The following is a 26,839-nucleotide window of genomic DNA, read 5'->3' on the forward strand; positions in this document are numbered from 1 at the left end:
CAGTGTGTTTGTTGACCCCCTCAAAGAATTTTGGTAGATTGGTGAGACATGATTTTCCCTTTACAAAAAGCATGTTGACTCTTCATGTTGAGAAATTATGTCCATCACTGTGTCTGACAATTTCGTTCTTTACTATAGTTTCAACCAGTTTGCCCAATACTGAAATCAGGCTTACCCGGCCTGTAATTGCCAGGATCACCTTTGGAGCCCTTTTTAAAAATTGGCATCAAATTAGTTATCCTCCAGTCATTTGGTACAGAAAGTGATTTAAATGATTGATTACAGCAGGGGTTCTCGAAATTGGGGGTCGGGTGACCGCTAGTTCTTGTGTTATGAGAAGTAGTAAATAACACTTATCTACTTTCTCTACACCAATCATGATTTTATAGACCTCAAATCGTATCCTCCTTAGCTGTCTCTTTTCCAATCTGAAAAGTCCCAGTTTTATTAATCTCTTTTTATATGGAAGCCATTCCACATCCCTAATAATTTTTGTTGCCCTTTTCTGAACCTTTTCCAACTCCAATACATCTTTTTTTGAGATGGGGCGACCACACCTCAGACAGTGTTCAAGATGTGGGCATATCATGGATTTATAAAGAGGCAATATGATATTTTCTGTCCTAGTATTTATCCCTTTCTTAATTATTCCCAGCATTCTGTTTACTTTGACTGCCACTGTACACTGAGTGGATGTTTTCAGAGAACTATCCACAATGACTCCAAGATCTCTTTGAGTGGAAACAGCTAATTTAGACCCCATCATTTTAAATTTATATTTGGGATTATGCTTTCCAATGTGCATTACTTTGCATTTATCAACATTAAATTTCATCTGCCATTTTGTGGCCCAGTCACCCAGTTTTGAGAGATCCTTTTGTAGCTCCTCTCAGACTGCTTGGGACTTAACTATCTTGTTTAGTTTTGTATCATCTGCAAATTTTGCCACCCTACTGTTGCCCCTTTTTCCAGATCATTTATGAATGTTTAATAGGACTGGTCCTAGAACAGATCCCTGGGGGACACCACCATTTACCGCTCTCCATTCTGAAAACTGAACATTTATATGTACCCTTTGTTTCCTATCTTTTAACCAGTTACCGATCCATGAGCCCCTTCTCTCTTATCCCATGGCAGCTTACTTTGCATAAGAACTTTTGGCAAGGGACCTTGTCAAAGTCTTTCTGAAAATCTAAGTATACTATATCCACTGGAACCCCTTGGGTCCACATTTGCTGACCCCCTCAAAGAATTCTAATTCTAATATATTGGTGAGGCATGATTTCCCTTTACTTAGTTCTGACATTTGAAAATATGGCAGTTTCAAGAAGTGTTCTCCAAAAGTGTGGTTTACATAAAAAATAATCACTGTCAGAGTAGCATGTATACTTTGCTTGAAAGATGCTGTTAAGCTTTATTTTCACAGTTCAAGGATCTCACATAGTGAGGGAATGGGTAAGCATAAACATGAAGATGCTACTATCAGTGAAGAGGTAAAACAACTTGATCCAAGGACAGAATTCTACGTGACAATTTATATGCTGAAGTGTTTCACTTTGGTGACAAATGTGCTTAAGCAACAAGTGGTGTGATAAAGCAGTATTTTAAAATACACTCACTATGATACAGCAAGATGCATGGCTTTCTGGAGATTAGGTTTGCAGGGTAGTCTTAACAAGATCTTCCTCTGTTCGAACATCAGCCTTTGCAGCTTTGGTACAAAACTAAAATAGACCTCTATCATTCTCTCGGATTTCAGCCAATTGCTTTGAATGCTCATAGATGTGTTCGTTTGTTTAACTGGAATCAAAGTTGTCCAGGGCTCAGCTCAGCTGCAGACCTCAATCCTCCCTCTGATTCAGAAGTCTGTGTAAACCACAGGAAGCTCACTGTTAAATAACTTGATTCATAAGTGTCAAGTATTCCATTTTCAGAAAGGTTTGATTCAGACAGCTTGTGGAGTCTTGTGATCTCTACTGAAGAAAGTCAAAGCAAACTATTTTTAGTGTGATCACACAAGTCATGTTTCAAACAAATGAGGAAAAACACCTAATATGTCCTTAAGACAGACAGACGTTCTAACCAGCAGCTTTCCTTTCAGTGTTGTACAAGGTAGAAACACGCAGGATTTGTAAAAACTAAGTCATAGATGCGCAGTACAATTTTTCTTCACCAAAAGACAGCAGCAATAACTAGATGTGCTTTCTGTCATTCTTCTTACATGAGAGACTAGTGGGTTATAAAAACTATTAGCAGGCTCCCAAAGTCCAATATACTTCTTAGTTTTAGCTTTTAAGAAGAGTTCCCTTCAACCACAAGCAAACAACCCACGGTTCAAGTATACTGCTAGCATTTAAAGGACAGTAACATTTAAAAAAAAACCACAAGACAAAAAAGATTGACTAGCTGAAACACAGCAAATGAATGAATGCTCCCTTTAAACCAAAATAGTTACTGAGTGGCACCAATTGACTGACAAAAACAAAGTGAGTTAATTTACATGCAAGCCAAGTAAACAAAATTTAAACCAGGCCAAGCTGTTCTCACAATTAAATTTTAAAAGACTTTAGTAGAGCATGTGTGTTTTGCTATTTGTTCAACAGGGATAGCATTTCGGGATAGCAACGTCCTAAGACTTTGAAATAACTTGTAGACTAACGTTGCCAGTGAAGACATGCCCTTCAAGTGCTGCCACGAGGGAAATGGCTCCCAGCACTGGTGCACTGTCTACACTGCCACTTTACAGTGCTGAAATTTGCAGCGCTCAGGGGTGTGTTTTTTTCACACCCCTAAGCGAGAAAGTTGCAGCGCTGTAAAGTGCCAGTGTAGACAAACCCAGAGGCTTTGTCTGCACTGGAACCTGAAGGACAAAAGTTTTGTCCTTCAGAGGTGTGAAGCCTCTCCCTGGAATGACAAAAGTTTTGCTGACGAAAAGTGCAGGTGTGAGCAGGACTTTGTCAGCAGGAGAGCTCTCCTGCCCACAAAGCTACAGGACACTCACTCATTGGGGGGGGGGGGGGAGAGGCATGCATTTTTGTGGGCAGGAGAGCTCTCCCCAGCAGACAAACAGCGGCTACACCGTGTGCCTTTTAGCGGTGTGACTGTAGCAGCACAGTAGTTGCTAGAAGGTACGTAGTGTAGATATAACCAAAGTGTTCACATTTTTATTCACCTGTCCCAGTTTGGATGCAGATCCAACAGAACAACATTGGACTGATAAGTCTACTTTAAACATTTGGAAGAGGAAACCTGCAGGTTTCCCCCAAGGATCCAGATTATCCTTGGGTACGGCAAGAAAGAGAAATCAAGGACATTTCTAATTGCAAGTGGTCTGGGATTTAAGGAACCCACTCAGTACCAATTTCTTCACTATCAAGGTTTCCTGTTCCCCTATATTATTTGCACTTTGAAGAGGAGAAAAGGCTAAGTAAGTAGTCAGAACCCCTGGCCAGTGCTAAGAGCAAGAGGTGATCACAATGTTGATACTAGAGGAGGGAGTGTCTGGGGATGGGGAACAGATTGTGCACAAACCATGAAAACTAACAAGGGCAAATGGAGGTAGCCTGGTTATGAAAACAGGGCTGGGGGGAAGTTAGTCAGGATCCTTAATTCTGTAGCATGCCAACACCTTAATAAACCTCAAAACTATGGTTTAAGTGTACCGGCTTTTGGTTACTGTTTTATCCAAATACATAGCAGATGTGTGTGGGTTTTGCAAAGCAAGGAGCCTTTAGTTTTCATTTCCCCAAACTCATACAACTCATTTCAAAGTGGGTTCATCGTGAAACAACACTGCTGCCATCAAAGTAACATTTGCAGTATTTTGGAATCTTAGCAATAAATATAGTTCCTCGGTTTTACGTTTGTTAGACCAATAAAACTAGGCCAGAATAAAGTCCTTTGTCCCAGCTGTGACCCTGATACCATTGTCCTTAATTGAATCATCAAGACTGAGTGAGAGTTTGCCCTTGAACTCCTGATCCTGCATCCACTGAAAGCCACATTCATATACGGCCACAGCTCTGCCAGTTCCAGCCTCATTGCCTCCTGAAGCCATGTGAACTTTAGAATGTTTATAACATCATAGGTAGGCTACTCTGCAGACATTGGTAGGACCATCACCACAGTCACTCACTCACTGGCTTCCCAGTTCATCCAAAAATCTATTAACTGTTCCCTGGGTTTTCAGGGATTGTGTGAAGTAATCCCTCCCTCACCTCAGATTCAACTACTTTCTCACTCTATTCATTCCTCCCACCTCTCCACAGTACAGTAGTGGGTTCCTCTAATGTATGCAATCTTTGCCCATTTTTATTAAACTTGGAGTGCTTCCCATGTGAGGACTGCTAGAAGTGCCTTTCATCCAAGGAACTCAGGGCCTCAGGTGAATATTTCCTGTTTTACAGATAGGGAAACTGAGACACTTAAAGGTTAAGCAACTTGCCCAACATCACACAAGTCAGTTGCCGAAGGGAAACAACTTGTGTCCCAATTACCATTATTATCCTCTAGCCTCTGAAGAGGCTGTCTCTTTAAACACTGATTTTTTTAAAAAAATCAGTTAGAAAAAAAGTGCTAATCAAAGAGTTGTGTTAGTAAAAGCTCCAGTCACATCTGGTTATCAAAATAGCGTGAAAGCCATCCAAGAATACAGTGTGTCAAAACATGGTTACTACTTGTACAGTTTTAAATGTAGCACTGTCAGGGCCTAAAACTGTAAAAAAAAATCTTTGTCTAACGTAATTTAGAAGTAGCTAAAGCACTGATACTGTATATAGAGATCAGATACAAGAAACAATACATCACTTGTCACAGTTCACTGAATACATTAGTATGATAGTTTTTAAGTCTGTTATATGCAGTTTAAGGTGAATTCTGATTTTTGACTAAGTGTTAGACTGGTTATAGCTCCCTAGACAGATAGGAGAATTTCAGTCACAGACTGAATCTGTTTTCAGAGACCACCAAAATACTTTTCCTGGGGTAAGCATGTTACTGACAAGCACATCACAGCTCATCCCACATCTGCTCAAAACATTATCTTATTTCCTTTTTTTTTTTAAGCACTTTCTGTGCACAACATTAGATGCTTCGAGAAAAGCCACACCCCAATCAGAACTCCATCATGGAAGAGAAGGCTTCACTTCTAGACTGCTTTAACACAACTCTTATCTCAGTATCCGCCCTGAAAGAATACGGCAAACTTTAGACTCAAAACAGAATGAAATGTGCATGTTTTGCTTGTTACTGCTCACTGTCCAGTCAGCAGAAAGGAATCAACTCTACCGTTAAAGAGACTGTATCATGTAGATTATGCCTCGCATTTATTATTTGTTAAAAGGATTTCACAAGAAATAAACAATTGTACTGTTTTCCAAGAGTCAAACTGTAATTTGGATCTATTTAAAAGACCCCTGCAGGATTTGTGATCCAACCATTACACTAACTTGATATAACATGAAAACTAAAAAGTGAGACTGAACATTAAAATGCAACTGACAAGGAAAACAAAGGCATCAACAAGTCATTGGTGAAAAATTAACATTTTCAGTTTGAACACTTAACCATGTTAATAGAAGCAAGGGGAAAGAAGTTTTTAAAAAGGACGTTGTAAACCAGTAATATCTGTTTAATCTCCCATTTACTGAGAAATCAGATTAATCTAGGGGTTCCCAAACCACCGTCCCATGGAGAACAAATGCAGTTCTATTCTCTCTTTTACTCTACGTAAAAGATACCAAAAATACACCAAATACTTTTGTTATTTTAAATCCTAAAACTGATTTTGCACTGGTCATTCAAAACAACTCACTAATTTGAATTTAGTGAACATCCCTGTAATTAGTCTCAGATTTGCTCCAATTAACACTTTTATTATTTCAGAGTTCACTGAATACTAACTATCCTAATTAACCCCATATAACTCTGTTCAAAGAAATATGATCAAGTTAAGGTTTTAAGTACCAGAGACACCATAGCCCCAGCTCAGTTTACAATAAAGCAAGATGTTCCAGTTTTGAATTATCCTCTCCCCAACAGAGAATCAATAAGGGTTTTACATTTTCTCTAAAAAGCACAAAGAAACCTGTCAGGCAGTGTACAAACAAGCTGGGTTTGTGTACACTTTGGCAGGGAGAGGTGGGTAAGAGGGGAGGGAAAGGGAACAAAACTTGCAAACTCACTACTGCTTCACAGTGAGAACAAGCACAATTTTCCTATGAACCAGATGCAAAACTCCAGCTTGTTTTGCGAACAATCAGCTTTCAGTCACTAACAACTGGGTATACAGGTTGAACCTCTCAAGCCCGGCACCCTTGGGACTTGACTGGTGCCGAACCAGAGAATTTGCCAAATCATGGGAGGTCAATGCAGAGTGCCAGTGGGTCTCCATAGGCACAAGAAGCAAGGGTGTAGGGGGTGCTGCAGCACCCCTTGACTTTGTACCGAGCATGGCTCCCTGCCCGGGTGGCTCCAAAGCTGGCCCCAGGTAACAGCTATCAGCCCCTCGCCTTGGATCCCAACTGCCAGCCCCAGGTCCTCCCCCTCCCTCCCGGAGCTTGAATGCTGAGAATCAGCTGTTCCCGGCACTCCAGAAGTGCTGTCAGGGAGGAGGGGGGAGGTTGGTCCTGGTGGATGCTCTGCATCCACTAATTTTTCTCCGTGAGTGCTCCAGCCCTAGAGCACCTATGGAGTCGACGCCTATGCCAGACGCCGGATGTTGCCGGACCAGGGAGTGCCAGATTAGAGAGGTTCAACCTGTACTTTCAAACCAGAGACCCAAACAGCAAGATGCATTATATCGCATTAGAATCACCCAACCAATCCAAGGCTTCAACAAAAGTTAAACAGCTCTGAACTGCAAAGAGATTTGTCCATGCATATAGTTTGAGGACAAAACCCAAAGCCCAATGTCTGAGCCAGGAGCAAATTTTTAACTCTGACAAAAAACTTACTTATAGTGGTGTCCTACATCCTTTTCTCACAGTTTTGCCACAGCAATGCTTCAAACTGTGAGGATGACCTCCTTAAAATCATTCCAATCTCTTCCACAGAGGTTTAAGTCAGCCCAAGGAATACGGAGAAAAGAAAAAAAAAGGGGGGAAATATGCTGGGTGTGAAGGACTTGCAAGTGCCAGGATACCATATGCTCTATACTAAGCACTCAGCTGTTTTAGTTTGCCAGATCCAGAACAGAAACTAGCCCATGAAAGTAAAGAAATGGGATGTTCTGTCCAAATGATTACTATTGCACTTCCTTAGTGCAGAAGTTTCTTCATCTCCCTCCATATAAAATCTCAGTGCCATTTATGGAAGTGCTTGCAGCGGGTGGGAGGATGGGGCATGGCACACAGGTACTTTGAACTATGACTGCTATCCGGAATCCCATTCTACAATGAGGAGACAAATTTCAGGCCAGGGCATCCATCTAACTACTACAGAAATCAACTGGGAATATGTACTGACCAGGGAGCATGTACTATCCAAGACGAAACTGCCACCTCCCAATTACTATTTATACTCTGGAAGCATCTATAAACTTCGGATGTTTTATGGGCAAAACAGACTGGAACCAGACTGTAAACATTTTTTCTTCCCTCAGTGCACTGACCCAGTGGCTCCATGACTTCATGTATTTGCAACTCAAAACTGCTTTTAATCTAACCCTGAAGCAGCAGTGAGTCTGCAAGTCTGTTGCTCATCATTTAGACCTATGCTACTTTCCAAAAGCAGCTAGTTTGCAGATCTTGGCAGACTCTTTCAAGTGTACCAAAAGCATGAGAAGCACTAATCTGACATATGGAAACATGTTAGCACTCTAGTGTGTTGCATCAGAATACGAGTTACAAAGGCTAGAACAGTAATAGTGTGTTAAATCACCTCCCCATATTAGGAACTGCCAATCTTAAACTAGAAATTGTTACATTTAGTGGTGTGTATGCTATGCAGCAGACAACAACTGCACTAGGAAAGGAGAGAAGAATATGGACCTACTCGTGCACTTGGGGTAAGTATCCCTTATGAGGAATCTATTTTATAGCATGAATTCACTCCCCCCTTCAGTTTCTTACGAGAAAAAAAGCAGACCAAATACTTTTCAGCTCCTCCTAGTCAGTCACTGACTACATCTAGCAGAATCTATCTGAACTGAATAAGGGAAAGTTCTATTTTCTTTGTTCAAAGACAATCTTAAACCAAAGTAATTAAACAACGAACATTGTGTGCGACATAAGTGTATTGACTTGTCATGAACCTTTTGATTATATGTAAGGATGTGAAATCACTACGGCTTGCAAAATGCACTACATAAATCACTATAATTGTGTAGTAACCATTTAAAAATCGACATAAGAGCTGTGACTACAAAATCCTTGAAATAAAAAGCTAAATATCAAAGTCAAAACGTTCAGAAAATCCTATGCATAGCCCCCACATGTCACATAAGACAACCAACATTTCACATTAGATATGGGATTTCATAACAAATTAATATACTAGGGCAGTGGCTCTCAACCTTTCTAGACTACTGTACCCTTTTCAGGACTCTGATTTGTCTTGCATACCCTCAAGTTTCACCTCACTTAACTACTTGCTTACAAAGTCAGACACTGAAAATATAAAATTGGCACACGCACACTATTACTGAAAAATTGCTTACTTTCTCATTTTTTACCATACAATTATAAATCACCTGGATTTCGTACTATAGATATTGTACTTACATTTCTGTGTATAGTATATAAAGCAGTATAAACAAGTCATTGCCTGTGAAATTTTAGTTTGTACTGACTTTGCTAGTGCTTTTTATGTAACCAGTTGTAAAACAAGGCAAATATTTAGATGAGTTGATGTACCCCCTGGAAGACTTCTGCAGACGCCTGGTTGAGAACCATTGTATTAGGACAAGAATTCAGCTGTGCTTTTGGAAAGAGAGGTTCAAACAATCGTTATTAAAAATCTGAAACCCAGTGTAAGATAGTCAAATAGAGCATAATTCTGTTCATGTTTTATCTGATGTTAAATTAAGTTTGCCAGAGGGCTTCTCACTTTCTTTCCTGGAATTTCTGCATCCACTCCCCCTCAGCAGTCAGTTGTAGAGGATTATATCTGTGCTCTGACAAGCAGTGTTTTCCTAATCAAATTTCAAACAGCTAAGATTCTAGTCACTTTCTTCAAACTATTGCTGTGGCACTACTAGGGAAGGGATACAATACAGAAGTTCAGGTGTGTTTATGCCAATACAATTAGACTATCACTTTGCTGTATATCATTTCTGATTCTGTAGCAGCCCATTAAGGAGATTTGAGTCTTTCCAGTTCCTTAGTGATGCCTTAGTTAAGTGATGTTTCCAGCTCCATTTTGCTCACTCCCTTATAATTTCCTCAAATAATTCCTTTTCCATTGAAATTTATCATGCTTAGTCTCAGCCACAGATGAATTCAGAGGAAAAAATTTGAAGAAAGTATGGTGCACTGGGTTAAGAGGCTGTGAAAGTGCATGTTTTATTTGGATGGGTTCACTATTTATTAGAGTCCAAGACTGCTCGCTTTGAAATATCCAAATCTATAATGGGCTCAGGATTCTGAGAGGACAAAGGGGTTATGAGATATTTCAAGAGATTTTAGAAAATACCTTGAATTCTTTAGCTTTCAAAATTCCTTGCCCTTTTTAGATGCATGTAACATTTGTCATCAATAGAGGCATAAGTTCCAATACCTCCAGGGATAAATACTTTTCTGCATAGCGTAGGCCTTTTCTCCAGTTGCCAAGCCCCCGACCCCTGGTCTTTCTGCATCCACAGGGGACGGTCAGCAACTGTAATTAAGGTTTGCTTTATCATTTATCAATGTGGTAAATTTAGTTTAGTAGGGAGAATAGATTCCTAACTTCAAATGTTCATTAATAATGATATTTTGGCAATCGTATACTTGACAAAGCTGCTTGCATTCAGTGCAGAAGTGTGTGTTCCATGATCCTTTTCTCCCATCCTTCCCTCTCATTACTCCATATTAATGACAAACAAATCTAGAGTAAACCGAGGCCTACTGTTAGAATAATGTAAGACTTTGTTGTAACTTGTCCCTGGATACTGAGTATTAAATTAACAGTACTGTTACAAGTAATACTAATCTGGTAAAAGTACAAGCTCTGGATCAGTGCTTTCTGTATTTCCAGCGTGCCTGGGGTCCAATGCTCAGCCATTTCACAATGTATCAGTAAACAGACCAGCAAATGCAAACTTAATTAGCAGAAGAGTTTGCTTAGGTAAATTAAACTATTTAGTAACAAATGCAGCAGCTACTTTGCTGCCATAACCAACAGCAACACTTCAACTGTTCTACTGCTTTCCTTCTAGATAATGCAGTAAGGTCAGCCATGCTTATGTTTTCCTCACACTTGCTTTGTGGGTTGGGGAAGATGCTCAAAGTTAGAACTTCCTATTGCTATGTTAAGTTCGTAGAAGGGTTATTGACTGAACACGGAACATTTTAAATAAAACTAACAGAATCTGGTAGAGTCTGGGTGTACAACAAAGGTGTAAGACAGCGTAGTCGCTGTGAATTCAATGCTCATGAGAAGGTGCAAGCTTGACAGCCTTGAGTACCTGAATCCTATTTATCCATGGAGTAGGTACAACATGGGCAATAGCAGCACAAGCTAACCCAACATGACCCTGCTGGTTTGCCTCAATCCTCAAGGAAATCATTATACAGATGCAAAGGAGGTTCACTCTCCACAGCCTTTCATTCCTTGGTCTCGGCTGAAAATGACAACCTTGTTCCCAAGTGAGGTATTGTTTGACATGAATGACTAGAACTCTGCAGAGACCAAATTTATTCCAGCGCAATAGTGAGCTTTGTTACCATTTTGGGTTAGATTTCAGCTGACAACTTAGAGATATATAGCTCTCTATCCAATTAGAAATCCCCAAACTATCTAGTCCCCTGGCCACTGCAATGTGATCCAACAAGACAGGGTACCTGTACCAACATGTTCTACTTTCAAGTTTAGTAGCCAATAAGAAAGTCAGCTCTCAATGAATTATTATGCCAACATCTCAAACACTGCACAGCAAGCAGAGTGTGGAAAAGGCTGCTCCAACAGGCTTTCACAGGTCGCAGAAATAATTATTGCAGAAATCAACAGCAGAGACACCTTGAACTATGACCACTGCAAGTAAACTGGTAGCTCTGGAAAATACATCAGAATCCCTTTAACCAGCAGATATTAAAAAAACCCTTTCCTTTCAGATCAAGCTCTTTGACCATTGCACAGATATACACAGAATCAAGAGGGCAGTCAAATTTCATTTCTATAACCAGATTTAGCAAGGATGACTTGATAACAAGTTAACTTTTTGGTGCTTCTCACTTCTATGTGACAAAATGCTAAGAGAATCTAAAAAAACTGATCAAGTGACTTGCCCAGAAGCACACTACTTATCAATGGCACCTGGTCTCATATCGTTGGGCTACTATGACATTTTTGAATTTATTAATAAAGCAAAAAAATATTGGTTATATATCTTTTGGATTAAAGAGGTTGTAGGAAATGTATCCATGACTGACTTGGACTAAGGAGTGTCATTTTCAGGCTGTTCCAATGGCTGGGGATTTTATCTTGGTGGAGCCTGTCTCCTCTCCGGAACCCCCATTTTACAGAAGGGGAACTGAGGCACAAAGAGGCTAAGTGACTTGTCTCTGGTGATGCAGAAAGTTTGTGGCAGAGCAGGGAATTAAACCTGGGTCTCCCCACATCCCAGGCCAGTGCCCCAACAACTGGGCCATCCGTCTCGCCATGAAGTTTACCATGCCCTACAAAGTAGTCCACATATGCTAATTAAATGTGTGCCCCAGGTCCCTAGCAAGCTGCCAGTGGTGTTCTCGACTGGAAAGAGCTTGTGTCCCCCAAGTGTAGAAGAGGCATGCCAACTGCAACATTCTGGATACCCAGTCCATACCTACAAAAATATAGTCCATATTTAATAAATCCCAAACTCCATGTGAACCATTTTATCAGCTGTCCTTTACAAAAGGAACAGATGTATCAGAAGGAAACTGAACTACTAGGTGTAAATACATACCACACTGAACAGATGTTGCATCACCAGCTAGGTACAGAACTGCAACCACAAGAGGCAGCGTGCAAGATGAACAAGGCCACCAGGAGCATATGACTGCTTGCTGAGAACACAACATACCAACTTGCAGCATGAAATTTATTTTCTATGTGTTCGGGAAATGTGTTGCAGAATAAACTGCTCTACAATGCAAACAAAACCAACTCTCATTATGATAAATGCGCTATACCACACCAGGGTTCTGCAATTACTTTAAATTTTGTCGCTAAGTAGAAACAAGTCACTGGACTAGGAGGAAAGAATGTTGGATAAGGGAGGAATGCAGTGGCAGAATGGAGTTATTGCAGAATTTATATGGCTGTAAGGGAAACTAGCCCCATTCTAAAAAATGAGGAAAGCTGGCACTTAAATTAGCATGAAGTATTACTAGAATGAAGATTATTCAGATCAATAAAAGTGTTATAAAAAAATCAGTATCTAGTTGTTTGCATAAGCCTAGTCTACACCTAAAACTTAGTTGACCTGGTTATGTCACTCAGGGCTGTGAAAAATTTCACACTGTGTGATACAGTTATGTCGATTTAACACCCACTGTAGACATCACTAGGTCGACAAAAGAATTATTGCATCAATCTAGCTACCACCTCAAGAAGGTGGATTTACTACAGCGATGGAAAAAACCTTGTTACTATAGTAAGGGGCTACACCATCGCGGTGTAATTGCAGCACTACAGATATCGTGGTGTAGACATACCCATAGAAATTAAGGGGCTGCAGAATTGCAAGCATTTTTGGCCAGAGGCCCAAAATACTCTAATATGGAAATTCAGGCCTCTTCACATTGTTTAAAACTAGACTTCACCCAAATGTGAAGTCCTGTAATCAAAATCAAATTGAGATATTTTAAAGTCAACAGAATTTATTTTTAAAAGAGGAAGAATAGGTAGCAAATTCTCAAGAACTTTAAAACCCTTCTGAAGATCTGAAGGACATTGTGAAAGACAATTTGGAAGTGGATTGTCTCCCCCACCTCCCAGAATTATAGTCAATGTAATCTTTACTGCCACCCCCACCCCACAAACGGGTAGCATAAATGTCAACCTGTAGTGTAGTGTATCCTGGACCCAGGATATTAGAGGGACAAGGAGAGTGAGGTAATAACTTTTACTGGACCAACTTCCAAGCCAGTGACCTTGAGGAGAGAAGTTATTTATCTCACTACCACTCTCTTCAGCAACCCAGTCCCATAAAAACTAATTACAGTAAGTTCTGATCACTCCTCTCAGCAGGCCATTTAGGGAAACACTCCTATCAGGAATCAGGATTACTTGTAACATTTTATCTCCTCATAATAAACTGAATCAGGCAGAGAACTCAGTGTGGATAATATCCCATAAGAATTTCCCCTCTCCTTTGTAGCATGTAATGCTACAGAGAAACTGTAGCAAAACTAGCAAGAAAGATTCTAACTGAACACGCCTTTTCCTGTTTTCTATAATCTGATCTCCTTTAGAGGCAATGCCACAAGTAAACAGGAATCTGGGGGTAAAATGCACGTCCAGTTGTTTCCATCCTGTTTCAACACAGATATTAGCTGAAAATGGTGATTCCACAGACCAAGGTGGAATTACTGTATCCATGCATTTAAAACTGTTTAGCCCTCACACTGCCAATCCCTATAACTCACAAGTAGGGCAAAAATATCACCTCTCCAGATTAAGGGATATGTTGGTGAATAGTCACTCAAAGTATGCAAAATGGGGAAAGGATACGTCACTAAGTGCTGAAATACCAAAAGTCTAAATCCAGCTCAAAATTTCTTCACCTGATGGAAATCCTTTAGATCTGAGTTAACATAATGACAGGACTGAAAAGTTGAGTTTTCAGCTTGGTCCTGCCTATCTCGCAAAAAAACTGGGAAAATCCTAGAAGGAAATCCTGCCTGGAGATATTCCTACCAGAGTACTTCCGTCACCATGCTAGGAGCTTGCTTTTCCCTTAACCTGCCCTGGGATCCTTCTACTAGCATGTACTCGCTCCTTCTCTCCCACCTGTGTTCTTGCACAGAAGCACCTTTGTTAGTAATAAAAGCAAGACAACACAAGACATTTCCTCTTCAACTGCCAGTAACTTTAAAGAGAGCCCCAAAGAAAAGAGCAAACAGTTTAAATTGAACAAGCAAATATTCCACCAACACAAGCATAAAAGCCAGGAAATCCCTAGTTAAAGTGTCAGCCACCACTTGCAATCTAGAACTATAATTTCACTTTCTCCACATTACCTCTTCCACATCTATCACCCACAAGAACACATGCTTCCTCCCTCCACCTCCACACAAAACATTGCAAATTTCACTCCCTCCAGGTGGAGTGGTTAAAGGAAGGTTTTGTAACTGACTGGAATGTTGACTTGGTATTGCATTGAAGGAGACTGTTCGTGTATATGGCAGATTTTAGCTGGTTATGTTTACCTGAGTCATGGAAGGCAGAGGGAACAGTTTATAATAGAATGTATTGGCTCAGAAGTTTGTAATATTTATTAGGTGATAGAAATGTGGGATGTTGTGGGTTTTCTCAACAACCAATGATTTCGGTCAGTTACCATTGCATGGTTTGAGCAGAGGGAGGAGGTGGCATGAGTGTGGTGGATGTGGGAAGGGAATGTGATGAAGGCAAGGAATGGCTGAGAAGTTAACTAGGAATTTCCTGGCTTTATAAACTGTGTTAGTGGATTAATCATTTGAACAGCCTGAATTGTTTTTTAAATGAAGTTTTTTTGCTTGAAGGATTATAGTCATTCTAAAAGTGCTAAGTATTACATAGCTCTTTCCATCTTCAAAGCACCGTACAAATGTTAACTGATAAGCACCTCTGTGAAGTAGGCAAGTAACAGCCCCATTTTGCAGCTTGAGAAACCCCAGTTAAGGGTTTGCTCAAGACCACACCAATTAGTGGCAGAGCAGGGATTAGAAGTCATCAATTCCACAGAGTAACCCGGCCTCTTATTAAGAAGCTGCAACTGAGTTTTAGCATCCCACCAGCACTGCTATAAGTAAGGTTAAGTTGATTCTTCAATGCCATGTTTCATCAATTTGTTATAAGGACAAACTCAATGTTCTCTCATAAGAGCTCTTCTACTGTTGTAAACTAGTTTGAGGTGTACCTCTGACGACATTCTCAACCTGCCTTTCTTCTCAGTACTCACTCTCCACATTCTGTCACTTAAATCAGTTGATATCTCCCCTCCACCCTTTTCTCTGGGCAATCTTCACTGCTCTCATTCACTGCTCTGCTCTCAGTCTGTTTCTTCTGCCTTCATGCACACAAATTTCATCCACTCCCATAGTTCCAGCTTACCACGTCCACATGGATGACTCCATTCTTATTCACTAACCCTTTTCCTTCTGTCCAGTCTCATAGTGACACCTGCAATATCTCCACCTGACTGTTGTTCCTATACCACCTGAAATTCAGGGCAATGAAAACTGAACCCCCATCTTCTCTTGAAAACTTTGTTCACGACCTTTAAACTTTCACTACAGTACCTCAAACTGTCATATTCCACTCCTTTCTCCTCCACTTTCACCAAATCCTGTCATTACCTCTACATCTCCAAAAATCCAACTTTTCCAGCGCTGTCATCTCACCCCCTCACAACAGCCTTTGCCCATGCCTTTTTCACCTCACAATTTGACAAGTGCCAATGTTTCTTGTATGCATTTCATCCCACACTCCCATCAAGTTCAAGTTTCTAGTCCTTACTTCCAAGGCCTTGTAAAACTCATCTGTCTACCTCTCTACTCATGTCTTCACATTCTCCCTCTCACTGCCTTAAGTTACTCCTGAGACACCCTCCTACACAACCCTTCCATATCTTCCTCCCACACCATGCCACATGCTTGAACAACCTTCCTCTTCAATCAAACCCACTAAAAAGACCTCTACAAAGCCTTTCAGCAATGACACAGCAAAAATCTGTAATTTACCAAGATGGCATATCATCCATTGGCACATGACAGAGCTGATCTTGATCCTGAGGCAAGAACCATGTCTCCTTATACGATTGCATACCATGACCATACACACTGCACTCAATATTGTGATATTTAGCTAGGTTCACGTTTACAACTTGGCATACACACATTGGAACAAGATTTTTCTAAATAACTTTGGCAATAAGCAATACAAGTATAAACAAAAGTTTGAAGTCTTAATTCAGTCAAGGCAGTTGCTATAACTTACTTTTAAAAATACAGATTGTTAGGCCAGAAATGTAGCCTCTTTAACAGATGAACATTCATACAGATTCTAATTTGGGGACGGTTTAATCAGTCTTTCTGGTGAATTTTAGAAGAGTGCACCACTCTAGCTCCTACTCAAAACAAAACTGTGCACATGTCACAACCAGGGTGGATTTGATTTAAATCACTAGTTAGGAAGACTATTTAATCATGGATTTCTACATAAAAATGCATTCTTGTTGGTTGTTATAACCTTAATACATATTCTTCACAGATAGAGGAACCTCATTAAAATATTCCCAAACTGGGTCTCTTATGGTCATGCTGCCATTATAGGATTTCCCTTCTAGTGAGAGAATGGTATGGTAGATCTCAAATCAGTGAAGGCTACACTCAGAAAGACCTCAAGATTTCTGGAATATGTTCCTCAAACAGTTTCACTTTTGTTTCTACTGCCTGTCCCTCCCCTTCTCAAATTTATCTCCAGACTTTTTCTCCTTGTCCAGATCTATTTCACACCCAACAATCTTCTGTTCATTGAACTTTTTGAAACTTTGCACTTTTAGAGAGGTAAGGGATTGACTGTGTACACAAATTTGCAGAGGAACAACAGGGTTGAGGTCTATTATTTCTCACCTCTATATATTTATTTAAAACATTTTTGCTGTTAACAAGCATGTTATCTCTGGAGATAAATCCAGAGTTTGAGAACTGCAAAACTAAGCAGAGAATTACATGGGATACACAATGCAATCTCAACTACACAGTTATTACTTAGCAAGTGAAGACATGGAAGCCCATTGTTACCAAGCATGCAACACTAGATAAATTCACATGCATTCTAAAAAGTATTTTAGAAGAGATCAAGGTTACAAATAAAAACTGTGAATTTGTAAGTTTTATCAGAACTTACACTATTTAGGAAAATCACCTTAATGTCATTCTATGACAGAGTTTGATTTTCAATCAGGACCGGGCTTTTCCTCATTTAAAGACATGACAATTTTTTGTATCTCTTTTCCATATCACTTACATTAAAAAAAAAAGTAACTTCCAATGGGTTAACACCCTGTGTCTTTTGCCATCCCACACAAACACCTACCCATCCTAGAATCAATCTATTCAACTAGAAGTCCATATCTCCAACTGAACTTCAACAAAACAAAATAGTTAATCACATGAAAACAACACACTCATGAAATTAATCAGGAAACGTATAGAGGGAATTCTTGCACGATTTTTCAGACTGGAATAGAGAAGAGAGTTTTAAAAACCCTTTTTCTAATAAAATCAAGTGTATAACAGCACTTTTTTTTAAAAGGGAGAATAATCACATAAAATACTAGGTATTAATTCTCTCCTCCACATCATTTCTAAAAAGTTTCAATACACCAAAGAGGAACAATGGTCTTGCAGTTAAGGCACTAGAATGAGACAAACCGTTCAGATTCAATTTCTAAGTCTGCTACAGACTCAGAGCATGACCAACAGGCAAGTCAACCTTACTGAGCTTCACCTCTCTGATCCGCAAAGTGGGGACTAATACTTCCTTATGTTTTGTTTCAGCTCGATCTATCTTTCTTGGTTAAAAGTAAAAGATAACTAATCTGCAGTTCCATGGGCTAGTATTTTAGGTAGGCCTCATAATATACATCAACGATAACAGTCTGAAGGAGGCAGATTTAAATTAGTGTTTACTGAAAAGTGATACAGGAACAATGCATCATACAGATTTCATTGACAATATTAAGAAAGCCACAGCTTACCAGTTGGAATTCTCTGCGTCTGTCATAGGCATGCTGGATTCCATTATCTGCCCACAGTGATTTTATTGCTGGAAGGTACTGTAAAAAAACCTGAGTCTCCACCATCCCTTGTGCCACCATTGTTGACCGAGTATCAAAAGCCATCATCTTATCCCCATTATTCTGGTTGGCAGGATCTCCCCAGGGAATATGAAGTTTCTCTCGAGCATCTACGAGGACTCTCACACCTTGAAAAAAATGGAAAAGTGCCGTGATTAGATACTTCCAAGAGCTGCCATGTCTAGTTATTACACTAGGCCCTGAACTTGCAAAGACTTAAAAAATATGTAACCGTATGCATTATGTTGTAAGTATTTGCAGGGCTGGGATCCTAGCTATTAATGCTCTGTATCTCAGGGTAATATGAAAGCTGTCAATATCTGCAATCAGAACACTAAGATCTTTATGAAGAACAGAACCAGGAATATTGTAAGGTCCATATTACAAGGATTTTTTTTATCTTGTATTATGATTAGTCTGGATCGTAAAGAATATTCTAAAGGACAGAGTAAGCAATCTAAGTTGGTAAATGAAAAATGTCACAAGGCCTATTTGTATGCAGTGTTGTAGCCATGTTGGTCCCAGGATATTAAGAGACAACTTGGATGAGGTAACATTTTTACTGGACCAACTTCCGTCAGACAGACAGACAAGGGACACTGAATTAGTTTTCCAGACCTGAAGAAGAGCTCTGTATAAGTTTGAAAGCTTGTGTCTCTCACCAACAGAAGTTGGTCCAATAAAAGATATTACTTCACTGACTTTGTCACTTTACAAGGCCTATTTGTCACTTGTCAAAACTCTAAACCCAGTTTATGGCAGTTGACTTTACCTGGCAAGAGCCCAAGATTTCAGGCCTATAAATTAGTTATGCTGAGCACCATTTCAGAATACAGTGAAGTCTCTAGTATCCTGCTTTAAAGCATCTCCTTGTTTCCATATATTGTAATACACTTGGTAGATAAGATCGGCCATACCAGATCAGACCAATTGCCCATAAAGGCCAATATCTTGTCTTGTAACAGTGGCAAATGCCAGGCACTTCGGAGGGAACAGAACAGAACAATCATCAGAAGAAACAGAACAATAATCCACTCTCTGTCATCCAGCCCGAGATTCTGGAGGTCAGAGGGTTAGGGACACCCAGAGCATGGGGTTGTATCGCTCATCATCTTAGCTAACAGCCATTGATGGGCCAATCCTCCATAAATTTATCTAATTTTTTTTGTACCCAGTTATACTTTTGGCCTTCACAACATTCATTGGAAAAGAATTCTACAGGTTGACTGTGGGCTGTGTGAAGGAGTACTTCCTTATCTTTGTTTTAAACCTGCTGACCATTAATTTCACTGGACGACCCTTGGTTCTTGTGTTATGTGAAGAGGTAAAACATATCCTTATTCATTTTCTCCACACCATTCATGATTTTATAGACCTCTATCACATCCCTCCTCGGTTGGCACTTTTCCAAACTGAAAAGTCCCATTTTTTTTAAATTTCTCCTAATATGGAAGCTGTGCCATCGCCCTAATAATTTCTGTTGCCCTTCTGTGTACTTTTCCCAGTTCCAATAAATTTTTTGAGATGGGGCAACCAGAACTGCATGCGGTATTCAAGGTGTCAGGGTACCATGGATTTATACAGTGGCATTCTGATATTGTGTGTCTTATCTCTTTCCTAATGGTTCCTAACATTGTTAGCTTTTTCAATTGCTGCTGTACAGATGCTTTCAGAGACCTAACCATGAGGACTCCAAGATCTCTTCCTTGAGTGATAACAGCTAAGATGGATCCCATCATTTTCTACATATAATTGGGATTATGTTTTCCAATATGCATTACTTTGTACTCAACACAATTTCATCTGCCACTTTCTTGCCCAGTTACACAGTTTAATGAGATTGCTTTGTAACTCTCTGCAGTCAGCTCTGCGCATAACTATCTTGAGTAAATTTGTATCATCTGCAAATTTTGCCACCTCACTGCTCACTCCCTTCTCCAGATAATTTATGAATATGTTGAACAGCACTGAATAGTACAGATCCTTGCGGGTCCCTGCTATTTACCTATGTCCTTGTGAAAACTGACCATTTATACCTACCCTTTGTTTCCTATCTTTTAACCAATTATTGATCCTGAGAGGACCTTCCCTCATCTCATGACAGCTTACTTTGCTCGAGAGCCTTTGGTATGGAACAAAGGCTTCCTGAAAAGTCCAAGGACATTATATCAACTTGATCACCCTTGTCCATATGCTTTTTGACTCCCTTCAAGAATTCTAATAGATTGGCAAGGCATGGTTTCCCTTTACAAGAGCTGTGATGAACACAGTATGTTGAGGAAGTGTCATCTATAGATCTGATAATTCTCCTCTTTACTATAGTTTCAGCCAATATGCCTGGTACTGATGTTAGGTTTACAGGCCTTTAATTACCAGGATCACCTCTGGAGCCTTTTTTAAAAATTGGTATTACATTACATCAGCCTCAGATGACTGGAGGATAGGTAAACAATATATACCACAATTAGTAGTTTATAATTTCACATTTGAGTGCCTTCAGAACTCTTGGGTGAATACCATTTGGTCCTGGTGACTTATTACAGTTTAATGTATCAATTTGTTCCAAAACCTCCCTTAGCTATGCCTAAAGACAGCAGCAACACTGAAATTATAGATTTCAGGGATAACATTGGTCAACACGTTTACAAATGTGACATTAATCAACACTTCATAAAATGTAGATTTCTGTGCTTAAAGATACTCTGCTTTGATTAAATCTACACAATAACTAATCATGGTTAGTGCCATTATGCACACGCTACTTCCCTACTCTTACCTTTTACTAGTTTAATATTTGACCTTTTAAAATCCATCTAGGCAGTATCAGTAAAAAACAACATGATTGAGAGATTAATGCTACCACTAGATTTACTGATAGGAGAAAATCTGAAAAGAGGAAATCAGCATGGTGACGCAAGTACAGGACAGGCACATGGGATCAAAAATATCTTGATGTGAGAACCACTTTTATAAGAAAAATGTCTGTATATCACCCTCATGATAAAATTAAAATGTCTGTTCTCTTCAGGTAACACTTAACTATACCTTCCAGACTGGCAAACGGAAAGAAAATGAAAGTATGAGAAGATTAATCTGCAATCCTTATTTGCATACTGTTTTACAGCAGTAGAACCACCTTAATTTACAAACAGAACTCTGCCTTGAGCATTTGCCCAATACATATTTGCTCAGGGTAAGGGAAAGAATTACTTAGTTTTTTCAGCTCCTGAACACATATTAGGCACATGATGGAACAAAGACAAGAGGTAAAATTTTCAATTGAGTAATTAATTTAGGAGTTTAGGTCCCTTTTTCAAAAGTGACTTTTAGGCTTATAGTCTAGTTCTACTGAAAGTCAATGGAACTTAATTCCTAAATCACAGGCACACTTTGAAAATGGGACTTAAGGCTCCTAAATCACATATATTTTGAAAATCTTATCCCTGTTGTCTGCCTTGAAAACTTTACAGTCTAATCGGAAATTCAGAAGTGAAGATAACAATGTAGAGGGGCTGGGGTAAGAAAAAATAAAAGGATGACAACAGTCATCAGATACACTCATTTAAGCCACATGCACATCTCAGTTATGGCACTCTGGCTCTGAAGGGGGCACAGAACAGGATGAATATGTGCGCTTCTCTTAACAACTAGGTCAGTCTAAGTTTCCACATTTACTGCAATGCTGCCTCTACTAAATCAATTTGATATGCAAATCCCTCTCCGCAAACACAGGACACTTCTCTTCCATATACATACACTTTCAAGTGCACTGTTTCCTCCCTTCCATTATTTCACACATTGGACACCTTACTATGAAGTGCTGAAGCCTGACGGAATGAAGTTTTTGTATATGTGAATAAAGCTAGGAAATAAAGCTAGGAAAATGCTCCACAATAAATTGAAGTCCCTCAATACTGAGCCTTACAGAAGAGAACACTGTACATCACTGGTTACAGACCAGGCTACCTCTACTTCCTGTAGGGTGGCCCGCCAGCCAAGAGACTCTCTCCTCAGTGGTTATTGCCTAAACTAGCGCTGGGTTGTATAAAAGTGTGAAGTGACTGAAATAACCACGCTGATCAGGCAGCAAATGATTAATTACATAGTAAGAAACAGGGCTGCTTCTTGGACAAGTCTGAGGAAGGTAATAGTCTAGTAAAGGCTCTTCACGACCCCCAGAGAAGGTGGGGTGCCTGTGCCCCCCCACTCCAATGCTCTCTCATTCCCTCAGAACTATGTCCCCGACAGTCCATGCTCTCTTGTCCCACCAACACCCCGTGCTTTCTAGGCCCCCTCCCTGGGGGCATGCCTCCCCACACTCTTCTCTTACCCCCACCGCCCTCCCCCAGAGGGCCATAGCGGACCAGGCTTTCTCTGCCCCCTTCCCCGCCACCCCACGCCCCCGGCACAGCCCCGCGCGCGCGCGCTCTCACCCCCACACCTGGGGACCAATTACTTCACCCCCCCCCTTTCCCGGCTCGTCCCTCCCCCCCCCGCCCAGCCCTCCGTCCTCACTCTCTCGCCTACTCCTCCTTCCCCTGGGGGCCATACACCCCCTCCCCCAAGACCATGCCCCAGCGCGCGCGCTCGCCCGCTCTCTCTCTCGGCCGCCCCTCAGACCGCCCCCCTCCCGCCACCGGCCACTACTGTCCACACCAGGCCAGCGTCCCCGGGGGGCCACTCGCCGGTCCCCGGCCTCGCCCCGCCCCCTCTCCCGGCCCAGCGGCCGCGGCGCCCGGCCCCGCAGCCCGGCCCCGCGCCCACCTTTGATCACGTTGCTGTAGATGGTGGCGCGGAACTCCTCGCGGGCCGCCCGGTCCCAGTCCTGCCCGTGGATGATCCGCATCTGCTTCAGGAAGGTGGACTTGCCGCTCTCGCCCGCGCCCAGCAGCAGGATCTTGACGAGGCGCTTCACGTAGGTCTTCTCGCGGTTCAGGCACTTGTCGATCTCCTTGGACTTGCGCTGCTGCTCGGCCTCGGTGCTGGTCAGCAGGCAGCCGGGGAAGCAGCCCGACAGCGCGGAGCGCGACGGCAGGAAGTCCGCCATCTTAGCAAACACTGCCAGGGAGCGGCCGCCCCGCGCCGCAGCTGCAGCCCAAGCGGCCCCCTCGGCGCGGACGGCTGCACATGCGCCTCACAGGCCGCCGCCCACCACGAGACACGTGACCGCGAGGGGCGGGAGGGCCGTCGCTCGCACCCGTCACGTGACGGTGCTGCCCTGTCCGCCGACGGCCCGACGTCACGTGCGTAGCCTTCCCGCCCCCCGTCCCCGCGACCCAGCCCTATCACGTGACAGCCGGCGATTGGATCTCGGCTGTGTGCGCACCTGGGCGGGGTTGAGGGACCTACTGCGCGGGGCGTGGGGCTGCCGGAACTTCCGGGCCGGCTCCGCCATTTGCAGGAGCTATGGGGGGACGTCGCGAAATCCAGGGTATTTGGGGCGGGGGGCGACTCGGCCTTAAACAGCGGCCGGCCGCGCGCCTCTGTCTGCGCATGCGCTCTCCGGTGGCGCGTGCACCGTGGCTGCTCGCGCCCATCGTGCCGCAGCACGCGCAGCGTACGGGCAGCGTGGGCCCCCTGCACAGGCAGGCCGCGGCGGGGCTGCTACGTGTACGTGCCCCTGTGTGGCACCCAGACTGACCTCACCAGGTGCGCGTGCATGTGTGCAAACACACCCGTTCGCTCACGCCCATGTAGATTTGCACACACGGGCATTCGTGCATGTATACAGGTGTGCAGAGGGCTGATGGGGGGTGAGGAACGAAGAGGGGACAATTGTACCAGCAGCGGAGCTCGTGGGGACTTCCGCTGTGTCTGTAACTGGGAGGGCATGGGGCTCCTGTGACGTGGAGCCCCACATTTCTCTCCAAAGGCCTGCCTGCATATTCACCCTTCTCTTGTTTTGCTGGATTCTGCTGCCCTTTCAGGTTAATTTTGCTGCTGTAGTAACAGCGTCATTTGGGACTTGGAAAGACTCAGAAATGGACTTTTTGTGGGGTGGGAAAGTTTCTAACGTTTTGAACCAAATAGAGACAAGTCATTGGGAAAATGGTATCATGTGGCTCCATTTTTTTTCCTGTTTACTTTTGTTTTTGGTGTCTCTATGATTCCATATTAAACATCTTCAATTTACAAGTAAGATTTTTTTTGTAACATCCAGTACTGCAAACTCAGTTTGGGATCAGAATGTCAAAATGGGTTCTGTCCACACGTTTCAGTAATATTTTGCAAATACATTTTATCTGGCAATTCTGTTGCAGTTACATTAGCCAGACCAAAATGTATACTAGTTCCCCTTTAGTGCTTCAGATCTAACACATCTTATAGGACTAAACATGAATCAACTCAGTAAAGTAAGCAGAGTTGTCACTTTGGATGGGCTAGCACCAGCAGGAGAGTGAATTTGTGTGGGGGGGTGGAGGGTGAGAAAACCTGGATTTGTGCTGGAAATGGCCCACCTGTTGATCACTTTAGATAAGCTATTACCAGCAGGACAGTGGGGTGGGAGGAGGTATTGTTTCATGATTTCTGTGTGTATATAAAGTCTGCTGCAGTTTCCACGGTAAACATCTGATGAAGTGAGCTGTAGTTCACGAAAGCTCATGCTCAAATAAATTGGTTAGTCTCTAAGGTGCCACAAGTACTCCTTTTCTTTTTGCAGATTAGGATAGAGACAGCAGATCTGTGGAGTAAGAAGATGCTGTTTTTACAGTCACTTTTCTGATAATAACTGCTACATTAAAATAAGTGGCAGATTTTCTTTTGCAGCTGAGATGCAGTTGATACAGCAGAAGAAATGCTACCAGGGAGCAAGTTACTTTGCCCAGCTTTCCTTTCCCCCAGGTCTGGTCTTGCTAAAGGTTACAGCATCTTGGGTGGCACTATCCACCAGCTCAGGATACTCATAGCAAAACATGCTCTGACCTTACACATGAAGGGGACGGTGTAGGAGCCACTACATCAACTCTATTCCTGCTGGGGAGATACAATTAGTTTTCACTCCCCCAGGCCAGAACAAAGGGAACATAATGGTCCAGGGAATCTTGCTCAGTGTGTTTGCTTAGGCATAATGGAGCAGGTGGTGTCACTCATAAATAGGGAATTAATTAGGGAATGGGGATAATTAGAATCAGAAATGTGTAGGGGTGCTGGAACAATTTATATAGTAAGGGTGTTGAGAGCCATTGAACCAAACTGTAAACCCTGTATATGAGGGAAACCACTTCAAGCCAGGGGTTGCGCCAGAATCCCTAGTTCCAGCACCTATGGAAGTGTGTACATCAAACGTATGATGGAACAGTTCAGGGGTTTATTTGTATCTGTAAATGCAAATCTCTCTTGAGCATTTAAACACAATATGCCGGGCAGCTCTTAGTCTGTGATGGTTTGAAGGAGCATGATTTCAAAACACTGGGGGCCAAACTCAGCTTTGTCCGCAATATTCCAGGATATTGTCTGTCTGTGACAGTCACTTTAATAAAAGAAGAGGGGTAAGTAACATTGTGGTTAGAAGGCTTTGGAGGCTTTCCTGGCAGTTGAGGAGTGACAGCTGGAAATGTAGAGTGCCTGACAGTTGGGATTGGGAATGTGAGTAGGGTCTGGGGAGCTGAGAGTGACTGCTGGAAATGGACACTTGGATGGTGACAGTCAGAACTGGACAGCTGAGAGAGGGCAGCTGGAGAGAGACGGAGCCTGAAAGAAGTGTCGTTTCAGCAGTTTGACCCCCTGGAGCAGGACAGGGAGTTGGGGAACAGGCAGCGAGGAACAGCCAATAGGCTGCAGGACTAACTGTGAGATGAACACAGGGTCAGGGATGGGAAAGTGAAGTGGTGCAAAGCGAGAGAGGAAGGAAAATGATGAGACCAACAGAACCATGGAGAACTAGACAGAGAGTGAAACAGTCTGTGAGATCCCCCTGGAAGGGCAGTGCAGAGGCCTGGTTCTTCTCTCTGATGGAGTTGGGGAGCAGGGTTGAATTGCTAGTTTTATTGTTAAAACAACTATTTCTATTTCCCCTCCGAGTAAATTGTCTTCTGTGAGATGGTAATCCATTCTGGCGAGGGGAAAATCAGATTGGGAGAATGATATTGCTATTACAAGTGCAGGGGATACGTGGTGGCAGTTGTGACTTTCAGAACTAGGGACTCTGGCTCAACCATCTTCATTTAAAAATGAATGCAAGATTTTTAAGTGCAGGTGAATAGCTTGCTTGACAGGCAGGAAGGGCTGAATCCTCCAAAGATTTCAGTGGAAGTTAGAAGCCTAACTTCTTTTGAGCATAGTGCCTTATACTCATTTCCCTTTCTCTGGAATGGGTTTTTTGTTATCTTGTTCTACTAAACAACCATGTACGCCTTCCTTGTCTCTGTGCTGTTTACCAGCAGGCTCAAAAGGAGCACTCAGAAAACTAGGCACCCAAAATTCATGGCTCTTCGGACAATGTTTACTGACATTTACTGATAAAATCTAATCCTTAGTATTTACGGAATCTAACACTGATAAACTTACTGCAAGACTTCCGGGCAGCCCATACCCAGTATTCTGGAATGTGAACTTTGATACTTTTAAGTATTGATTTAAAGGAAATAGTTTTTCCAATAAACTGCCAAAGTTCCCCTACATGAAATCTCAGTCACAATTCCACAACCGTTTCTC

At 42.0% G+C, this 26,839-nt stretch overlaps 1 protein-coding gene across 2 annotated transcripts in view; it reads right to left on the reverse strand.

Annotated features, from left to right (window-relative positions):
* Window positions 1-23,340, reverse strand: part of GNA13 (G protein subunit alpha 13) — a 38,234-nt gene extending 14,894 nt beyond the window's left edge. For both annotated transcript variants that reach the window (XM_073310539.1, XM_073310538.1), the window contains exons 1-2: window positions 22,949-23,340; window positions 18,086-18,312 (exon numbers count right to left, since the gene is read on the reverse strand). In XM_073310539.1, coding sequence (XP_073166640.1) covers window positions 18,086-18,312; window positions 22,949-23,231 — 510 coding nt within the window. In that variant the 5' untranslated portion in view covers window positions 23,232-23,340. The remainder of the gene's footprint in view (window positions 1-18,085; window positions 18,313-22,948) is intronic.
* Between the last annotated feature and the right edge of the window lie 3,499 nt (window positions 23,341-26,839).

This window comes from Lepidochelys kempii, chromosome 14 (assembly GCF_965140265.1).
Source record: "Lepidochelys kempii isolate rLepKem1 chromosome 14, rLepKem1.hap2, whole genome shotgun sequence".
Classification (NCBI taxonomy): Eukaryota; Metazoa; Chordata; order Testudines; family Cheloniidae; genus Lepidochelys; species Lepidochelys kempii.